This window comes from Sebastes umbrosus, chromosome 6 (genome assembly GCF_015220745.1).
Source record: "Sebastes umbrosus isolate fSebUmb1 chromosome 6, fSebUmb1.pri, whole genome shotgun sequence".
Lineage (NCBI taxonomy): Eukaryota > Metazoa > Chordata > Actinopteri > Perciformes > Sebastidae > Sebastes > Sebastes umbrosus.
Window position 1 is genome coordinate 20,396,170 of NC_051274.1, and position 15,269 is coordinate 20,411,438.

Here is a 15,269-nt window from a genome sequence, read left to right on the forward strand (position 1 = left end):
CATGAGGATATTGTGGCCTATAGGAAGATTACAAACCATGAACTACACAAAACAACAGGGTGCTTGGACATTGAAACAATATTGATAAGAAGAAGATGGAGATGGCTAGGTACATGTATTAAGGGAACCATCTGATGACATGACAAAAGTGGCATTGCGTTGGACACCAGAGGGGAAACGCAAAAGAGGGAGGCCCAAAACAACGTGGAGGCGAGCCATCGAAGGAGAAATGAAGATGAGAGGGAACAGCTGGAACAACATTGAGAAGAAAGCAAACAACAGAGTTGAGTGGAGATCCTTAGTCCTTGCCCTATGTGCCACCAGGCGCAACAAGGACTAAGTAAGTAACATCCATGTGAAGACTGTAGTTTGTAACATGTCCAGAGTTTGTATATAATGTTCCTGTTAGGCCCACTTTAGTCTATTTGCAAACAGTCAGTGGGAAGTAACTTTGTCAGTGGTTCTCTCCCGTCTTTACATAGCAGTTCTTGTCCTAGTTTGATTTAAATAGAGCTGTTACAGAAATACAAAATTAAGTAACTCAACTAAGGAATTTTCCCTACAACCTTTGCCCATGTAGTCATCATGGTGTAGGCATAAAGTGACACAGTAGATAACTAAAGGTGACTCAGCAGTTATTATCCTCTGACTTTTGCTCTGATTAGCAGGACTTTGAAACACAATGCATGACACAATGAAGACAATGCTTACAGGGCTCGGCAGGTTGGGTAAAAGGTGAAAATCCAGATAAAAGCAATATTATTAATTTATGCTCTATTATATTCATTTGTCACCAGTTTTGGAATTTTCCTAAGGGGACCCTTAAGCTCAGTCAGGCCTGCTTCTATAAAGCATAGGATGATTTACTTGATACGTAATTAATGTCTGGCCCAATGGCATCATGTGAAAGACACGGACGTTGTAGTATCACGGTTTGGCCACTACCAAAATTTGCTTCAAAGCCTGCCGCTCTGCCTGGTGGCTTGGCCGGCTCAGCTGTTACCATGTTGAGAGCCGTGCGGAGGCAATAGAAATGATCCCACTTTTGCTTTTAGAGTCTTTAAGACAATTTAAGTTTGTTTAGGTTTTGGATTTGTTGGTGTTTCAAAAGCCTTTTGACATGGAAGACATTTTGACACAGTCAGAAAAGCACAGGTGTATAATAATGATTGAACTCCATTTAACTGCTTCAGTTTCAGCGCCCTGGTAGTGTGCATGCTGGCTCACTGTCACACTGTCATGGCTTACTGGGACACTTGAAATCTGAGCCATCCTATTAGTTCCACCTGTGCTATGACAGGTCAAAATGAGAAAGAGTGGAAAAAGACCTGCAGTAAGCTATAATATTTCATGTCATGCAGACAGGAATCTCTGGAGAGGATACTTGATAACTTGCTCTGTCTTTCATCATTGTTTATTTTCACTGCTCTCCTTGCAGTATACAGTGCTGCTGTACGTCAATAGGTTATACTACCATTTGACCTGACCTGAATAAAATAATTATTATTCAGTCAAAGTTGGATGTGGACACATGAAGAGTTTCCACATGATCTTATACCAGAATGTGAAACACTCTGATTGTGGCAACTGATTGTGCAGTTTATCCCACTGTGGCTCTACACAATCCCTTGTTTCTCTGGCCTTAACTGGTGAAATAGATCTTTTACTTACTGTAAGTCTAATTGGGCATGCTTTTAGAATTTTAGCATGATTAATTATGCATTAGCTCCTAAAATAATTATAAATACTATTAATTTTTAACCTCCTGATGAAAATGAAGCAAGCGTATCACCACAAGGATACTATTCTGTCGGGACTATTTAAAGGTCCCATATTATGCTCATTTTCAGGTTCATACTTGTATTTTGTGTTTCTATTAGAGCACTTTTACATGCATGTAATGTTCAAAAAACACTTTATTTTCCTCATACTGTCTGCCTGAATATACCTATATTTACCCTCTGTCTGAAACGCTCCGTTTTAGTACATTTCAACGGAATTTCAACGGAATTGCAACAGAATTGCGTTGCTAGGAAACAGTTTGGATCCATGTTTACTTCCTGTCAGCTGATGTTATTAACATACACTGCAACCAGGAAATAAACTGGGACACATTTAGAATGTTTACTTTTAGAACCGTGTAATGGTCTAAATATTGTATATTTGTGACATCACAAATGGACAGAAATCCTAACGGCTTGTTTCAAACGTACAATTTGTGAATACAGGCCCTTGAACCTGGTTGGTTATATACTTTTTAACTCCGGATGTATTTGTGGGTTGTAAATAAACTTGGGATGCTGTTCATATATTCAACTTAGGATGTAAATAAATCTGGGATAGTTTTTATATTATATTATATTATCATTCTATGATATATGAGTTAATAGAGGAGAAGTGAGAAAGGGGTAGGGTAATATAAGTTTTTCTTCTACCTACTCCTTTTCGGACACTATAACTCTTGTTTTGTTTGTTATTATTTTGTATCTGTTTTTATTTATTATATGTTCGAAATAAAGTCTTTCATTCATTCATTCAGGCTGGGTGTATTTCTCTGTATATTGGGCGTTTTGATAGTTTACCAGTATTTACATAGCACTTAAATCTGCTTTATAATAAAACAAAAACTTGAAAATCTCACTTTTTTTTTATAATGTGGGACCTTTAAATCCTTTAGAAACACTGCTGCAGAGTGTTTGCAGGTTACGTAGTTCAGGAGGTGAATGGTCCCTGATGATCGAGATATATGAGGTTACATAACGAGCATGTTTTCCGCCTCTGGGACAGGACCGCCTCCGGTAGCAGCAGCTTCATTTAACCCTTAACTGCCTTATTAACAGTGAAACGTGACCGTGTCCAGTCAGTCAGTCGACGGCGGTGTGTGAGCAACTGAGCAAAGATGGGCTTTCTCCCGGACTTTTCCATCGAGACCTGGACTTTAATAGTGATTTTCATCACTCTGGTCGCAGTGTAAGTAGTCTTATGTGGTGTTGTTTATCTCTGGCTTTTAAAACGCAAAGTTTGCAAACGATGCCAAACACATAAAACACTTTGTTTTGTTTTATTGTGGAAGTGAAACCGCAGTCAGGTTGAGTTGTTACGCAGTAGAAACTGGAGCTAATGTCATGGGACAAGTGAATAGATCTGATTGTAGCTACTTCCTGTTTCTTAAGCTTAAGGCAAAAATATTGTTTTTCATGCACTGGTCAATTTTTTAAGATTTGGAGCAATTTTGCTTCCATTAAATATGTCTTCTTTCAGACTATAGTGGAAAACAAAACATCCCAAATACACATTTAGGTGATTATTTTACAACAATTTGTCTATTTGCTGATTTATCATAAACCCAACAAAAGCTAGCATTAGATAAAGCTTCATTTGCATATTAAACATAACATTTCAGAAAACTTAGTAATATAATATAAAAAAAATATTGCCTTAATATAAGTTATCAAGTAAGGAAGTTTCATGGTGATAATCTATTAGTTAAAATGTTTAGTGTCTTAAAAATGTATGGAATTTAATTGAATGTTAGTTGCTACTAGAATAATAAGTAAAAAGGGTATAATTTGCTTAAACTTCAGCCTACACCTTTTGGGTCAAAACTTTGTTTTTGTTTTTTTCCGATTTGATTTAATGCTTATTCTTTATTATGTGCATTCCTTACGGAAAAGTGATAATAAAGGCCAAAATAAATGACTACTACTCGTAGCTTACTACTACTACTACTACAACTACTACAACTACTACTACTACCACTACTACTACCATTTATTCCTATAAACATGGCAAAAAAAATATTCTTTATGTCCGTTGACAGTATTTTCTGATTCATGGAGTGATACAAAGACATATCAGAGATTCCCTCTGTAAACACCTTTGACTCTTAATATGTCAACAAAATGAAACAAACATTTTGAACCTGGCTTTATGCAATGTTCAGATTTTTGTTCTGGAAATGTATGAAAATTGGTGTATATTTGATAAGATAATGCCTCATTTGCATATTTAAACAAAACATTTAAGAATACTTGTAATGCAAAAAATAATTGTCTTAATATAAGTCATCAACTGGGGAAGTTTCTTGGTGAACTCTGTTAGGATATTATCAGGTTATTATGACAACACACACAAGGATTTTACTGGACTAAAGGTACAGTTACGGCTTTTTCAACAATAAGATCTACATAATATATACAGAATATAATATTAATCCAGTTTAGAGTTAATTTACCTTAAATAATGTAATTAATGTTATAGTAGGCTGCTATTTATTACACTAGGCTATCACTAGAAATAGAGTTACTGAGGTGACCAAACTCTCTGTATCAATAGGCCCTTTTCGCAGCACCCATTTATACATGATATTGCAGGGTAAACCGGTAACACGCAGGTGTAGTTAATAACATTAATCATGGTATTAATCATAATTAATTTGAGTTACACCTGTGTTTATGCTGCTATGACATGTCAAAATGTCTGCTGTGAAAAGGTTTAATGGCAAAAGTATGTTGTTCCACCCTAACAGGTGCGGCAAAATAGACAGGAAAGAAAGGGAGATGTCAGTCAGTCTTCACAATCCCACATCGTCCTGAGAAGAGGTCAAAATACAAGAAAACACTTGTGTGGGTGTAGCAAGGGGCTTTGGATAAACCAGCTAGTCCTTTACCAAATACATGTATACTGTATGTAGCTACTAGGAATATAAAATAAATGGGTATTTATTTTATGATTTATTTAAGAAAGTAATGAAAACATTGGCTACTTACTAGTTTAGTCTATTTTAAAGTGAAACTCTACCACAAATCGTTTTCTTTCACACCCCTCATAAGCTTGATAGATGGCTGTTAAAAGTTGTTTTTTAGTAATCTGAATGTAAAGGTCATGCACACCCACACAGGTGCTTTTACTTATTCTGTTATGATGGCAATTACGTGATAGCACCAGACTCCTTGTACTAACAAGGATTATAAAACTGTAATAAAAAGATTATAATGCTGTAATTTCGATCATTAATAATGATAAAATTAATGATTAATATCATTAACGATGGCTGCATTTCATTGAGTTTCAGAAGTCCTGGAATATTGGGACACCTCATTGGAACCAAGCTATCGTTAACTAAATTAATTACACCTGTGCTTTTCCTGCTATGACATTCGCCTAAAAACGTTTTATTCAGCGTTCCGTTATACTTACAGTAGCTCCACCTTCTTGTGTCACCTCTGGTTGCAAAAAACCAAGGTGGCGACGGCCAAAATGCAGAATTCAAAGCTCCAAAACTGTAGTCCACAAACAAGCGGGTGACGTCACGGGGACTACGTCCACTTCTTATATGCTAAAGGTGACCAGATTATTTTGGTACAAAAAAAAGTATGATATTACCCACAAAAACTTTTCAAAGCTGCTCTTTATGCTGTGGCTAGTATGCCCCATCAAACACAACAGCGGTGATTATGTAGCGAGACTGTTTTGTGGTTTGAGAAGGTTTTATAGCCGGTGCCGGCTGCTTTCTACATAAAGGATGCTTACTTTTAACAGCCACCTCTCAAGCCTACAGGGGATCAATGTTTTTGGTGTACCAACTTATGATTACTGGAGGAGGGACACCCGCTCTCCATGCAAAGTTACTAAAAAGCTGCAGTGCATTCAAGCGATAGCCGACTGACATTAGGCGCACTTCTGTGACCATTTGAGGGAATATGAGGCACAACATGACTCATAACAGATAAAGTGGATACTCATTGAGGTAAAATGGCATAAGAGGCTGTAAAATATATCATAAAAAGGCCGATTTACAACCAGGCAGTTGTATCATTTTATTGTTTTCTGATGGGATTGAATGTTTAGACTCTACTGTTTACTATTACTCTTTACTGTTGAGGCAATAAAATGAAGAGCACAAGCCAAAAAAATTGATTCAAGTTAACAAAAACACAAATTTGAATAAAGTTGATACAGTGAAATTGAATAATAGGCACACTGGATAATGTCCCAGTGGGTTTATTATTACAGTACGACAGATACAATCCTCGTCTTTGTACAACAAACATGCAATAATTGCACTACAAGTCCACATTCTTTATCAAAAATCTGTTTATTTAAACTTTCCTTTCACTTATGATGAAAACAGTAGGCAATATAAAAGAAGATCTATTCAAAGACAAAGCATGACAGAATTAAAGTCTGGAGGGATTTCACAAAAGAAGGTTAGATTAATAGACTTTTGTAATAACAGATGGATTTTGGTCTCTGTTTTCTAATCCTGCTTTTAATCCTCAGATATGGATACGCTCCTTATGGCTTTTTCAAGAAATTAGGCATCCCTGGACCCAAACCTATGCCCTTTATTGGGACATTTTTGGGGTACAGAAGGGTGAGACGCATTTGCCAAATTAGTGCAGTGATCTAAGGTGACACTTTGATAGCTGATAGCTTTCTCACTCCTTTTATTCCTATAGGGCGTCCACAATTTCGACACAGAATGCTATCAGAAATATGGAAATATGTGGGGGTGAGTGTGTGTGCAAGAATATATACATTTCTCCTGCTATGCTCCAGGCTGTAACTGACTGACTCGCCACAATATCTGCTGTTGCATTATAAGGTGTTACGATGGCAGGCAGCCTTTACTGGGCATAATGGACACAGCTATGATCAAAACCATCTTGGTTAAGGAGTGTTATTCTGTCTTCACCAACAGACGGGTAAGTAAAAAAACAAGTGAATACTATAATAATCAAAGAATACAATGTAAAGAAGGTATCCCCTGTGTTTGTGTGTGTGTGTGTGTGTGTGTGTGTGTGTGTGTTTAGGATCTGGGCCTAAACGGACCATTACGTGACGCTGTATCAGTAGTAGAAGATGAGCAATGGAAGAGGATTCGCAGTGTACTCTCTCCGTCATTCACCAGCGGACGCCTGAAAGAGGTTAAAAATCATATTTTTTAGGGCTGTCAATCGATAATATAAATATTTAATCGTGACTAATGGCATGATTGTCCGTACTTAATTGTGATGAATCGCAAATTAATTTGACGTTTTTGTATCTGTTAAAAATGTACCTTAAAGGGAGATTTGTCAAGTATTTAATACTCTTATCAACATGGGAGAGGACAAATATGCTGCTTTATGCAAATGTATGTATATATTTATTATTGGAAATCAATTAACAACTCAAAACAATGACAAATATTGTCCAGAAACCCTCACAGGTACTGCATTAAAAATATGCTCAAATCATAACATGGCAAACTGCAGCCCAACAGGAAACAACAGCTTATTATCGTGTCAATTTTGACAGTCCTAGTTTTTTTTTGTTGCATTATTCACGTGTGCACTGAAACCAGTTGGTCCATGATTCCAGTATGGAAATATTGAATAATTTAATGTTTTTGTTATTTACTTTTTGTGCAGATGTACACGATAATGTTGCAGCACTCAAGTAATCTGATCAAGAGCCTTCACAAGAAAGTAGAGGCAGATGAAGTCATAGAAGTTAAAGAGTAAGTCATGTTTTTGTTTGTGATGAGATTTGGACACAGACTCTTTGTGCTGTTCAATAAAAAACATTTTTTAACACAAACATTTGGATGTTTTTTTTTTTGTTCCTACATTACATGTTTGCCTTTTTTTGCAGAGTGTTTGGACCTTACAGTATGGATGTCGTGACCAGCAGTGCCTTCAGCGTGGACATTGATTCCATCAACCATCCCTCTGATCCTTTCGTAGCAAACATTAAGAAAATGGTCAAGTTCAACTTCCTGAATCCCCTGCTTGTGCTTGTGGGTACGTCAAACATTATGCTGTACAATCTAAAGTCTGACTTGTCCCCTTTGAGCCCTGAATCAACTATATCTTTTCAATTCTTGTTCATTCCAGTTCTGTTTCCATTCTTGGCGCCACTTTTTGAGAAGATGGATATGTCATTCTTCCCTGCTGAAGTGTTGACTTTCTTCTACAACTTTCTAAAGACGATCAAATCAGACCGGCATAAGAATGAGCACAAGGTAATGTGGATACAGTGTATAGCTACAATGGATTGATGTTGGCTGATGGACATTTTTTTTCATATTTTGTGTTCATAACTTTTCCCTTCACTGGAAAGTCAAAGTAGGATCCCCTTGTTTTTGTCTTGTAGAGCCGAGTGGACTTCATGCAGTTGATGGTGGACGCTCAGACGTCAAATGACAACAAAGAGGATAAGAGCTCCTACAAAGGTAGAGAAAGAAACCAGATGGAGGGATTAGAGTTCATGATTTCTTCCGGAATCGTGACTGATGGGTCAATTTCAAGATATCAAGGGTCACTTTCTTCCTTAAGAATTACTTTTCATTGTGCTCAAGTTGAATGTTTTCACAACGTGTGTTGTAGGTGATATTTTGCTTAATGTGCATCACTGACAAGTAAAAATCGGCGTGTGCAAGGAAGCAGAAGGGTATTTTTGTTGGTCGACAGCAGTTAATCAAACAAAGAATGAGATTAAATGGGCCAATCAGCAAAACTATGAGGAGTTATTATTTTTATCTAGATAAAGTAGTTTTTTGAAAGTGTAGGATTTAGTGGCATCTAGTGGTGTGGTTGCAGATTGCAACCAACAGAGTCCCCCTCCGCTCACTCCTCCCTTTCCAAGACTGTGGTAACGTGAGCCGCCGAGTGCAAAACCATGGTAATGCCATTCGCGTCTCTCAGAGGCCATTCTTATCATAATATAACACGTTCTCACCCCAACTAGTCATATACCGCCGCTTTGTCACGCCCCTTGGCTTCACTTTCGGTTTAGGCAGCAAAACCACTTAGTATGATTTATCAAAAACAACATGGTTGGGCTTAAAACGTTCGTAAAGTGAAAATGAAACTGAACATTGTGAACACGGGACACAAACTAACAGCTGATGGGAACATGAAAGTGAAACTTAATGCACGAGACGCGAACAGCGGTCTCCTCAATGATGATGTTTTTGTTGGTCCCATCCACTTCCCTAAGCTAACGAAAACACAACAATTCTTAGTTTCAGGTGATTATACACTATTGAAAACATAGTTATGAATATTATATTCCATTTCTGTTAATACATTCCCCGAAATGCTACATACTGTAAAAAAGCTTCATATTTATTCAGAGCTTTGACATTGTTTCCAGTACAGTCACCATCTTCTTCTAGTTTTAAAATCAGAGTGTAAGACCAGTGACAATAATCGTCCAGTCAGACATTAGAAAGGTTCATGTTGACTGAATTGAATGCATTATGAGCCTTTCTAGACCGCAAAGTTAGGGGCTATTGCTTTGACTATTATCATAACAGTGATAATAGTTTAAATCCCCATGTGTTTGTGTTACAGGACTGACTGATAATGAGATCCTGTCTCAGGCCATGATATTCATCTTTGCTGGCTATGAAACCAGTAGCAGCACACTGGGATTTGTATCCTACTGCCTGGCAACCAACCCTCACACCCAAAAGACCCTGCAAGAGGAGATTGATGAAACTTTCCCAGAAAAGGTTACTTGAGTATTTTTTTACTGACATTTTTAGTTTTTATCAGCATCTGATTCTGTGCAAGCAGCTTATAGCGACTTTATTCTCCAGGGTCGGCCAACCTATGAAGCCCTGATGCAGATGGAATACCTGGACATGGTGCTGAATGAGTCCATGAGGCTTTACCCGATTGCTAACCGATTAGAGAGAATATCAAAGTCTTCAGTGGACATTAACGGTGTGACCATCCCTAAAGGAACTGTCGTCATGGTGCCAGTTTACACTCTCCATCGCGCCCCTGCTTTGTGGCCTGAGCCTGAGGCCTTCAAACCTGAAAGGTACTGGATTAAAGGCAGGCTACGGTCAGACTTTACCCCAAACTTAGCTATTTGGCTAATCAAAAGATATTTGTTCATGTTTTTTTTTGTTAGGTTCAGCAAAGAGAACAAAGACAACATCGATCCCTACGCCTTCCTACCGTTTGGAGCAGGGCCAAGGAACTGTATTGGCATGCGGTTTGCTGTCTTGATGATGAAGCTGGTCATTGTGGAGATCCTTCAGGACTTCAGTTTTGTCACTTGCAAGGAGACAGACGTGAGAAGACTTGCAGTATTTGTGATCTTTAAGTAGTGTAAAGTTTTTATGTATGATTGAATTTGAGCTTCGTTTGGGCTTCATTTGTGATACATTTCTTGTTTTCCTAGATTCCAATGGAGCTGGGAAATGATGGATTTACCACACCCAAGAATCCCATCAAACTGAAGCTGGAGCCCAGAGCAACCGCTGCCGATCCTCCCTCAAGCTAATTTTGATTAGTCAGGCTGTTCTCATACACTGTTAGTAGCTATATCTATGAAAAATAATGCACTGTAATCCCCAAATATCACACAAAATCAATTTGTATTTAATCAACGTGAACCAGGAAGTTTAAAGAGCGACAAACGCCGTGTAGGGAGGTGTTGTGGGTGGATGCATGGGTCCAAAAACACCGGACTTTCATCTTTCAGCTTCCGTATTTAAGTAACGCCACTTCTGTTGTTATTTTAACATAAATGTTGACTTATTTGTCACTTAACTTCCGTTCTTTAGTTATGCCACTTCTTTAGTTATTTTACTCAAATGTTGACTTATTTGTCACGTAATTTCTATACTTAAGTTACGCCACTTCCTTAGTTATTTTACTCAAGTGTTGACTTATTTGTTACGTAATTTCTGTACTTAAGTTACGCCACTTCCTTAGAGTTTTTACTCAAGTGTTGACTCATTTGTCACGTAACTTCCCTACTTAAATGACACCACTTCCGTAGTTATTTTAACCTAAACCACGATCTTTTCCTAAACCTAACCAAATAGTTTTGTGAAGACGGAAGTTTATTTTGAAAAGACTGTATGCTTGTAATGAAGGGAAATTTACATGTTTTGCTGGACATTCGTAGGACAACGCACAAAAAATGAAGAATAACTTTTTGTAAGATGTCATACCGTTGTATGAGGATACGTTGGAATAGGACACAATTTAAAATGACAGAACATCTTGCAAGACTTGCATGCTTTCAATAAGGAATTCAATAACAACATTTACTATATGCATTACACAACTACTAATAAGGAAATAAGGAAAACTGTAAAGCCCAGCCAACAATTTGGCTCCTAAAGCTCGAGACTACTAAACATACCACTACTGATGTTTTTTGTCATTTTAATTTACAGATTTACTGATACAGTTTACTCTTTTCTCTATGTATTTTAACTGATTTTTATATTTTTGTAATCTCTTTGATATCTTGAATATAAAAGAATACCAATCAATGAAATCACTATTACTGTTCTTGCTTTTATTTTCAAATCAAATTCTATATAACTGTTGAAATGTATGGATCACAAATAAAAAAACTATATTGCAAAGATGGTAGTGAATTTAATTATGCTCAGTTATTCAGCTTAGCTCGTTTCAATGTTGCCATTGTTTTTTGGTTGGCTATGCTCTTTGCTCCTCATTACATAAGTTAGAGAAGGAGGAGCTGAGAGCTTATCACAAAGAGCACCTAAGTGGGCCGGGCTCAGGAAACAACATGAACAGGCCGACAAATAATGACCTCATTCACTTCTCCGGGCCTTTCATCTGACATTTGTTTTATTTTGCATGTACACGCTCTCATACATCACATTTCACTCATAGCATTACACACATTACTGATATTCTTGTAATCTCATTTTTCATTTATCTAATACAAATTCTCATATTTAGTTTGGTCAGTGTGGTCTCGCTCCTTTGTCACCTTTTTGAAGCAGGTGTTGACAATCCTTAAGATGTATCTAATGTAGTAATCTGTAATTTTAGGCAAACTAGTTGTCCTTAGTTTGAAAATGTAATGGCGGTTATGGAAAGTAACTATTTAAACTTAGCACAACGTTAAACATATTTTCACAGTGATATTAGTACATTTACTTAAGTAAATGATCTGAGTACTTCTTCCACCACTGCATTTAAAAGGTAAATATTATAGCTACTTTTTACTCCGCTACGATTACTTGACAGCTAAAGTTCATACAAAGGATCCATTTATAATGTATGATGCAATGTTACAGTGTAAATGACCCAACAGTTTATAAAGTAGCTAAAGTTAGACCCACCTTAACAGCTACAATTCTACTAAGTTACCCATTAATGCTTCATTAATGAAAATATAATGCATTGGTAATAATAATCCAATCATATAATTAATAATTACTCACAGGGGCAATTTCTGCACGTGAGTACTTTTACTTTTGATGCTTTAATTACATTTACAGAATAATACTTTTAACCGAGTAATATTTTGATCGCAGGACTTTTACTTGTACTGGTGTATTTTTACATTGTTGTATTGCTAATTTTACTTAATTGAAGAACCTTGATACTTCTTTCACCAAAAGGGTTGAAGAGCATTGCTGTTTGTGCTACATGTGTTACATCAGCTGTACTGGAAAAATACATAACCAGTGAAACACAGACACAAGCTCACATGATGAGACATGATGACGTGACTGAAAAAAACACCAGTATTGGCACATTGCACATCAAACCTGTTAGCAATAAGTGGTGGTTGACTTGCAGTACTTTATCCTTCAAAATAGTATAAGAGGTCATATTGATATCTACTGTATATGAGGCTGAACTTTGAACCGTGTCTTCATCAGAGCCTCACGTGTAGAAGCAGAGTTACCAGCAGTCTGGCGTGTACAGAGGTGAGAATGACATGCAGGCTTGAACACTATTGTGGAAATCTTTTGGAGCAGATCCTTTATCAAAAACATCTCGTCTATCAGGTTTCTGACTTACTTTTCAATAAAGCCCGGGTCTAAAAGAGGTAGCAGAGAAACAAAAGAAGGATATGTAAAGAACAAAGATTAGACTATCCAATGCCAACGCTCAATAACTGGCCTAGTTTTAAATGTCAGGACATTGCTTAAAGGTAGGCACGATTTAAAAAAAATATCCAATTGCAATTATTTTTGACTGATTTTGCAATTGCGATATGATTCGAGATATTAGAAGTAATTATAAGTTTTACATCATTACTCTTATTTTCAGTGAAAAACATATTACATTGATCACGGTGTGATTTTTGCAGGGATCTGTACCAAACTAAGATGTTTTCTTAAATCTGTAGAATATGATGTGTAGGCCAGGACATCTCTGCAGCACCACAATATTTAATTTAAAATGGTATTTTGACACACATTTTTCTTTAACAAATATTGCAATTTCCTCCTCATCCTGCATTTCAAAAACTGCCTTAATGCGATTTCGATAAAAATTTTGATTAATTGTACAGCCTTCAAGGGGCTGGATCCCACCATGACATCACACTCCCATATTGTTTGACAAAACCAGAACTACCTGCTTCCCTATTTTAAATCATGATCTCCAATGTGGCAGGTTTGTAACTAATCAATAATTAGTAATTACTGGCACATGAATAGACACAAATCATCTACACTAAACCTTAACTTATGAATGCACCATATAAATCCTACATGAGTAAAGCATAGTGACAGTATTCTCCACTAAATTAGACTGATTTGATTGATCCTCGAGTTGCAAAACCATGAGTTAATAATTCTAGTAGACTATACACTAAACCAGCTATTCTCAACCACTGGGCCGGGGCCCACCGTTGGGCCTCAGAGCGCCACCTAGTGGGCCGCGGAGGTACTGCCCAATGGTTAAATTAACCTCTCAAAATCTGACAACCACTATTCTGTCTTTCAGAGGTCGTAGCGGGCTCAGTGTTAAAGCTAGGTGAAGATACTGGTATCTTAAAGAACTATAAAACCTGTTGAATCCATTGGTACCAACCATGTTATACTAGCTGGTCATGAAGGAGGTTAAATAACGCTCCAAATTTATGCAAAATTTTGGCGAGGAAAAACTATAATGTCCATTTTCAAAGGGGTCCCTTGACTCCTGACCTCCAGATATCTGAATGAAAATGGGTTTTGTGGGTACCCACGAGTCTCCCCTTTACAGAGATATATGTCTCGGATGCAGTGACACAAAATGGAGTGGTTTTTGAAATGAAAAAGTGATGTTGGAGACAACCCTGCACCAGTAAAAGCTCCAAAGTGTGTGGTGAGGAAATATGACCCTGAATTTTTTTCATAATGGCAGGCAGTGATGGTTTAGGGTAAGCTGAATAATTCTGCGGGTCATTACACATGACAGTGGCATAACACATATTTATATCCCAGCTTGTCATTTATTTGGGCAGGTTGGACATTTTTTAACAATCAGAAGTGGGCCTCAAGTTACAAAAGGTTGAGAACCCCTGCACTAAACTGTAATCTGAAATGTTGTAAGACATGTTTGTTTGACTTCACCTCTGTCTAACAGAGAAATCTCAGCTCTGTAGTTGCTGTCTCAACCAGACTCCACTCTGAGTTAGTCCTGTAATAAGCTTGCACATGTGGAATTTGCACATAGGTTTACTACCTCATTTAATTTTATTTTAAAACAAAACTGTAACTTGCACATTTTTCTAATATATAGTATGTCATCCATCTATCTATCTATCTATCTATCTATCATTTTTTTTCAATTTCAATTCAATTTGCTTTATTGGCATGACTGTCAGGTGAACAGTATTGGCAATGTGTCAATTCAATAATAAATAAAAAGAAAAAAAAAGAACAAAATAAAAACAAAAACCTATATATATACATATATACAATTCATTAAGCAAATTACAATATATAGATATTTAAAAAGAACATGCATGTAAATGGAAGAAAACAATGAATAAGTAATTGTTTGTTGTCTCAATAAAACAAACAAACAAATAAAAAACAATTAATAACAATATATTGCAATATCAAAGGATAAATGTAAAAAACAACAAAAAAAACTAAAAAAGAACAAAATAAAAACAAAAACATATATATGTATATATATATACATATATACGATTCATTAGGAAAATTGCAATATATAGATATTTAAAAAGAACATGCATGTAAATGGAAGAAAACATAAAGAAGTAATTCATGTTTGTTTTGTCAATAAAACAAACAAACAAATAAAAAACAATTAATAACAATATATTGCAATATCAAAGGATAAATGTAAAAAAAAAAAAAAAGGAGTAAATAAAAGGCAGTGTGAGTTACATCTATCTGTCTCTTAGGCTGTGACATGCACTATCTATAGCAATATGGCACATTAGGTCTTGATTCTGACATTTGGCCATTAGGGGGCGTTAAAACACTGTGAGAGAAGAAACAAGCCCTCTCCAACACACGAAGCGTCAAT

The 15,269-nt window shown here is 36.5% G+C and overlaps 1 protein-coding gene across 1 annotated transcript; it reads left to right on the plus strand.

Annotated features, from left to right (window-relative positions):
• The first annotated feature begins 2,813 nt into the window (after positions 1 to 2,813).
• LOC119490441 (cytochrome P450 3A40-like) lies at positions 2,814 to 10,712 on the plus strand. The gene is made up of 13 exons (XM_037773834.1): positions 2,814 to 2,970; positions 6,283 to 6,376; positions 6,462 to 6,514; positions 6,608 to 6,707; positions 6,816 to 6,929; positions 7,416 to 7,504; positions 7,639 to 7,787; positions 7,881 to 8,008; positions 8,140 to 8,218; positions 9,342 to 9,502; positions 9,590 to 9,816; positions 9,910 to 10,072; positions 10,183 to 10,712. Exons 1-13 carry the CDS (start codon positions 2,900 to 2,902, stop codon positions 10,282 to 10,284), a joined length of 1,530 nt encoding a protein of 509 aa, XP_037629762.1. The 5' UTR covers positions 2,814 to 2,899; the 3' UTR covers positions 10,285 to 10,712.
• The last annotated feature ends 4,557 nt before the right edge of the window (positions 10,713 to 15,269 follow it).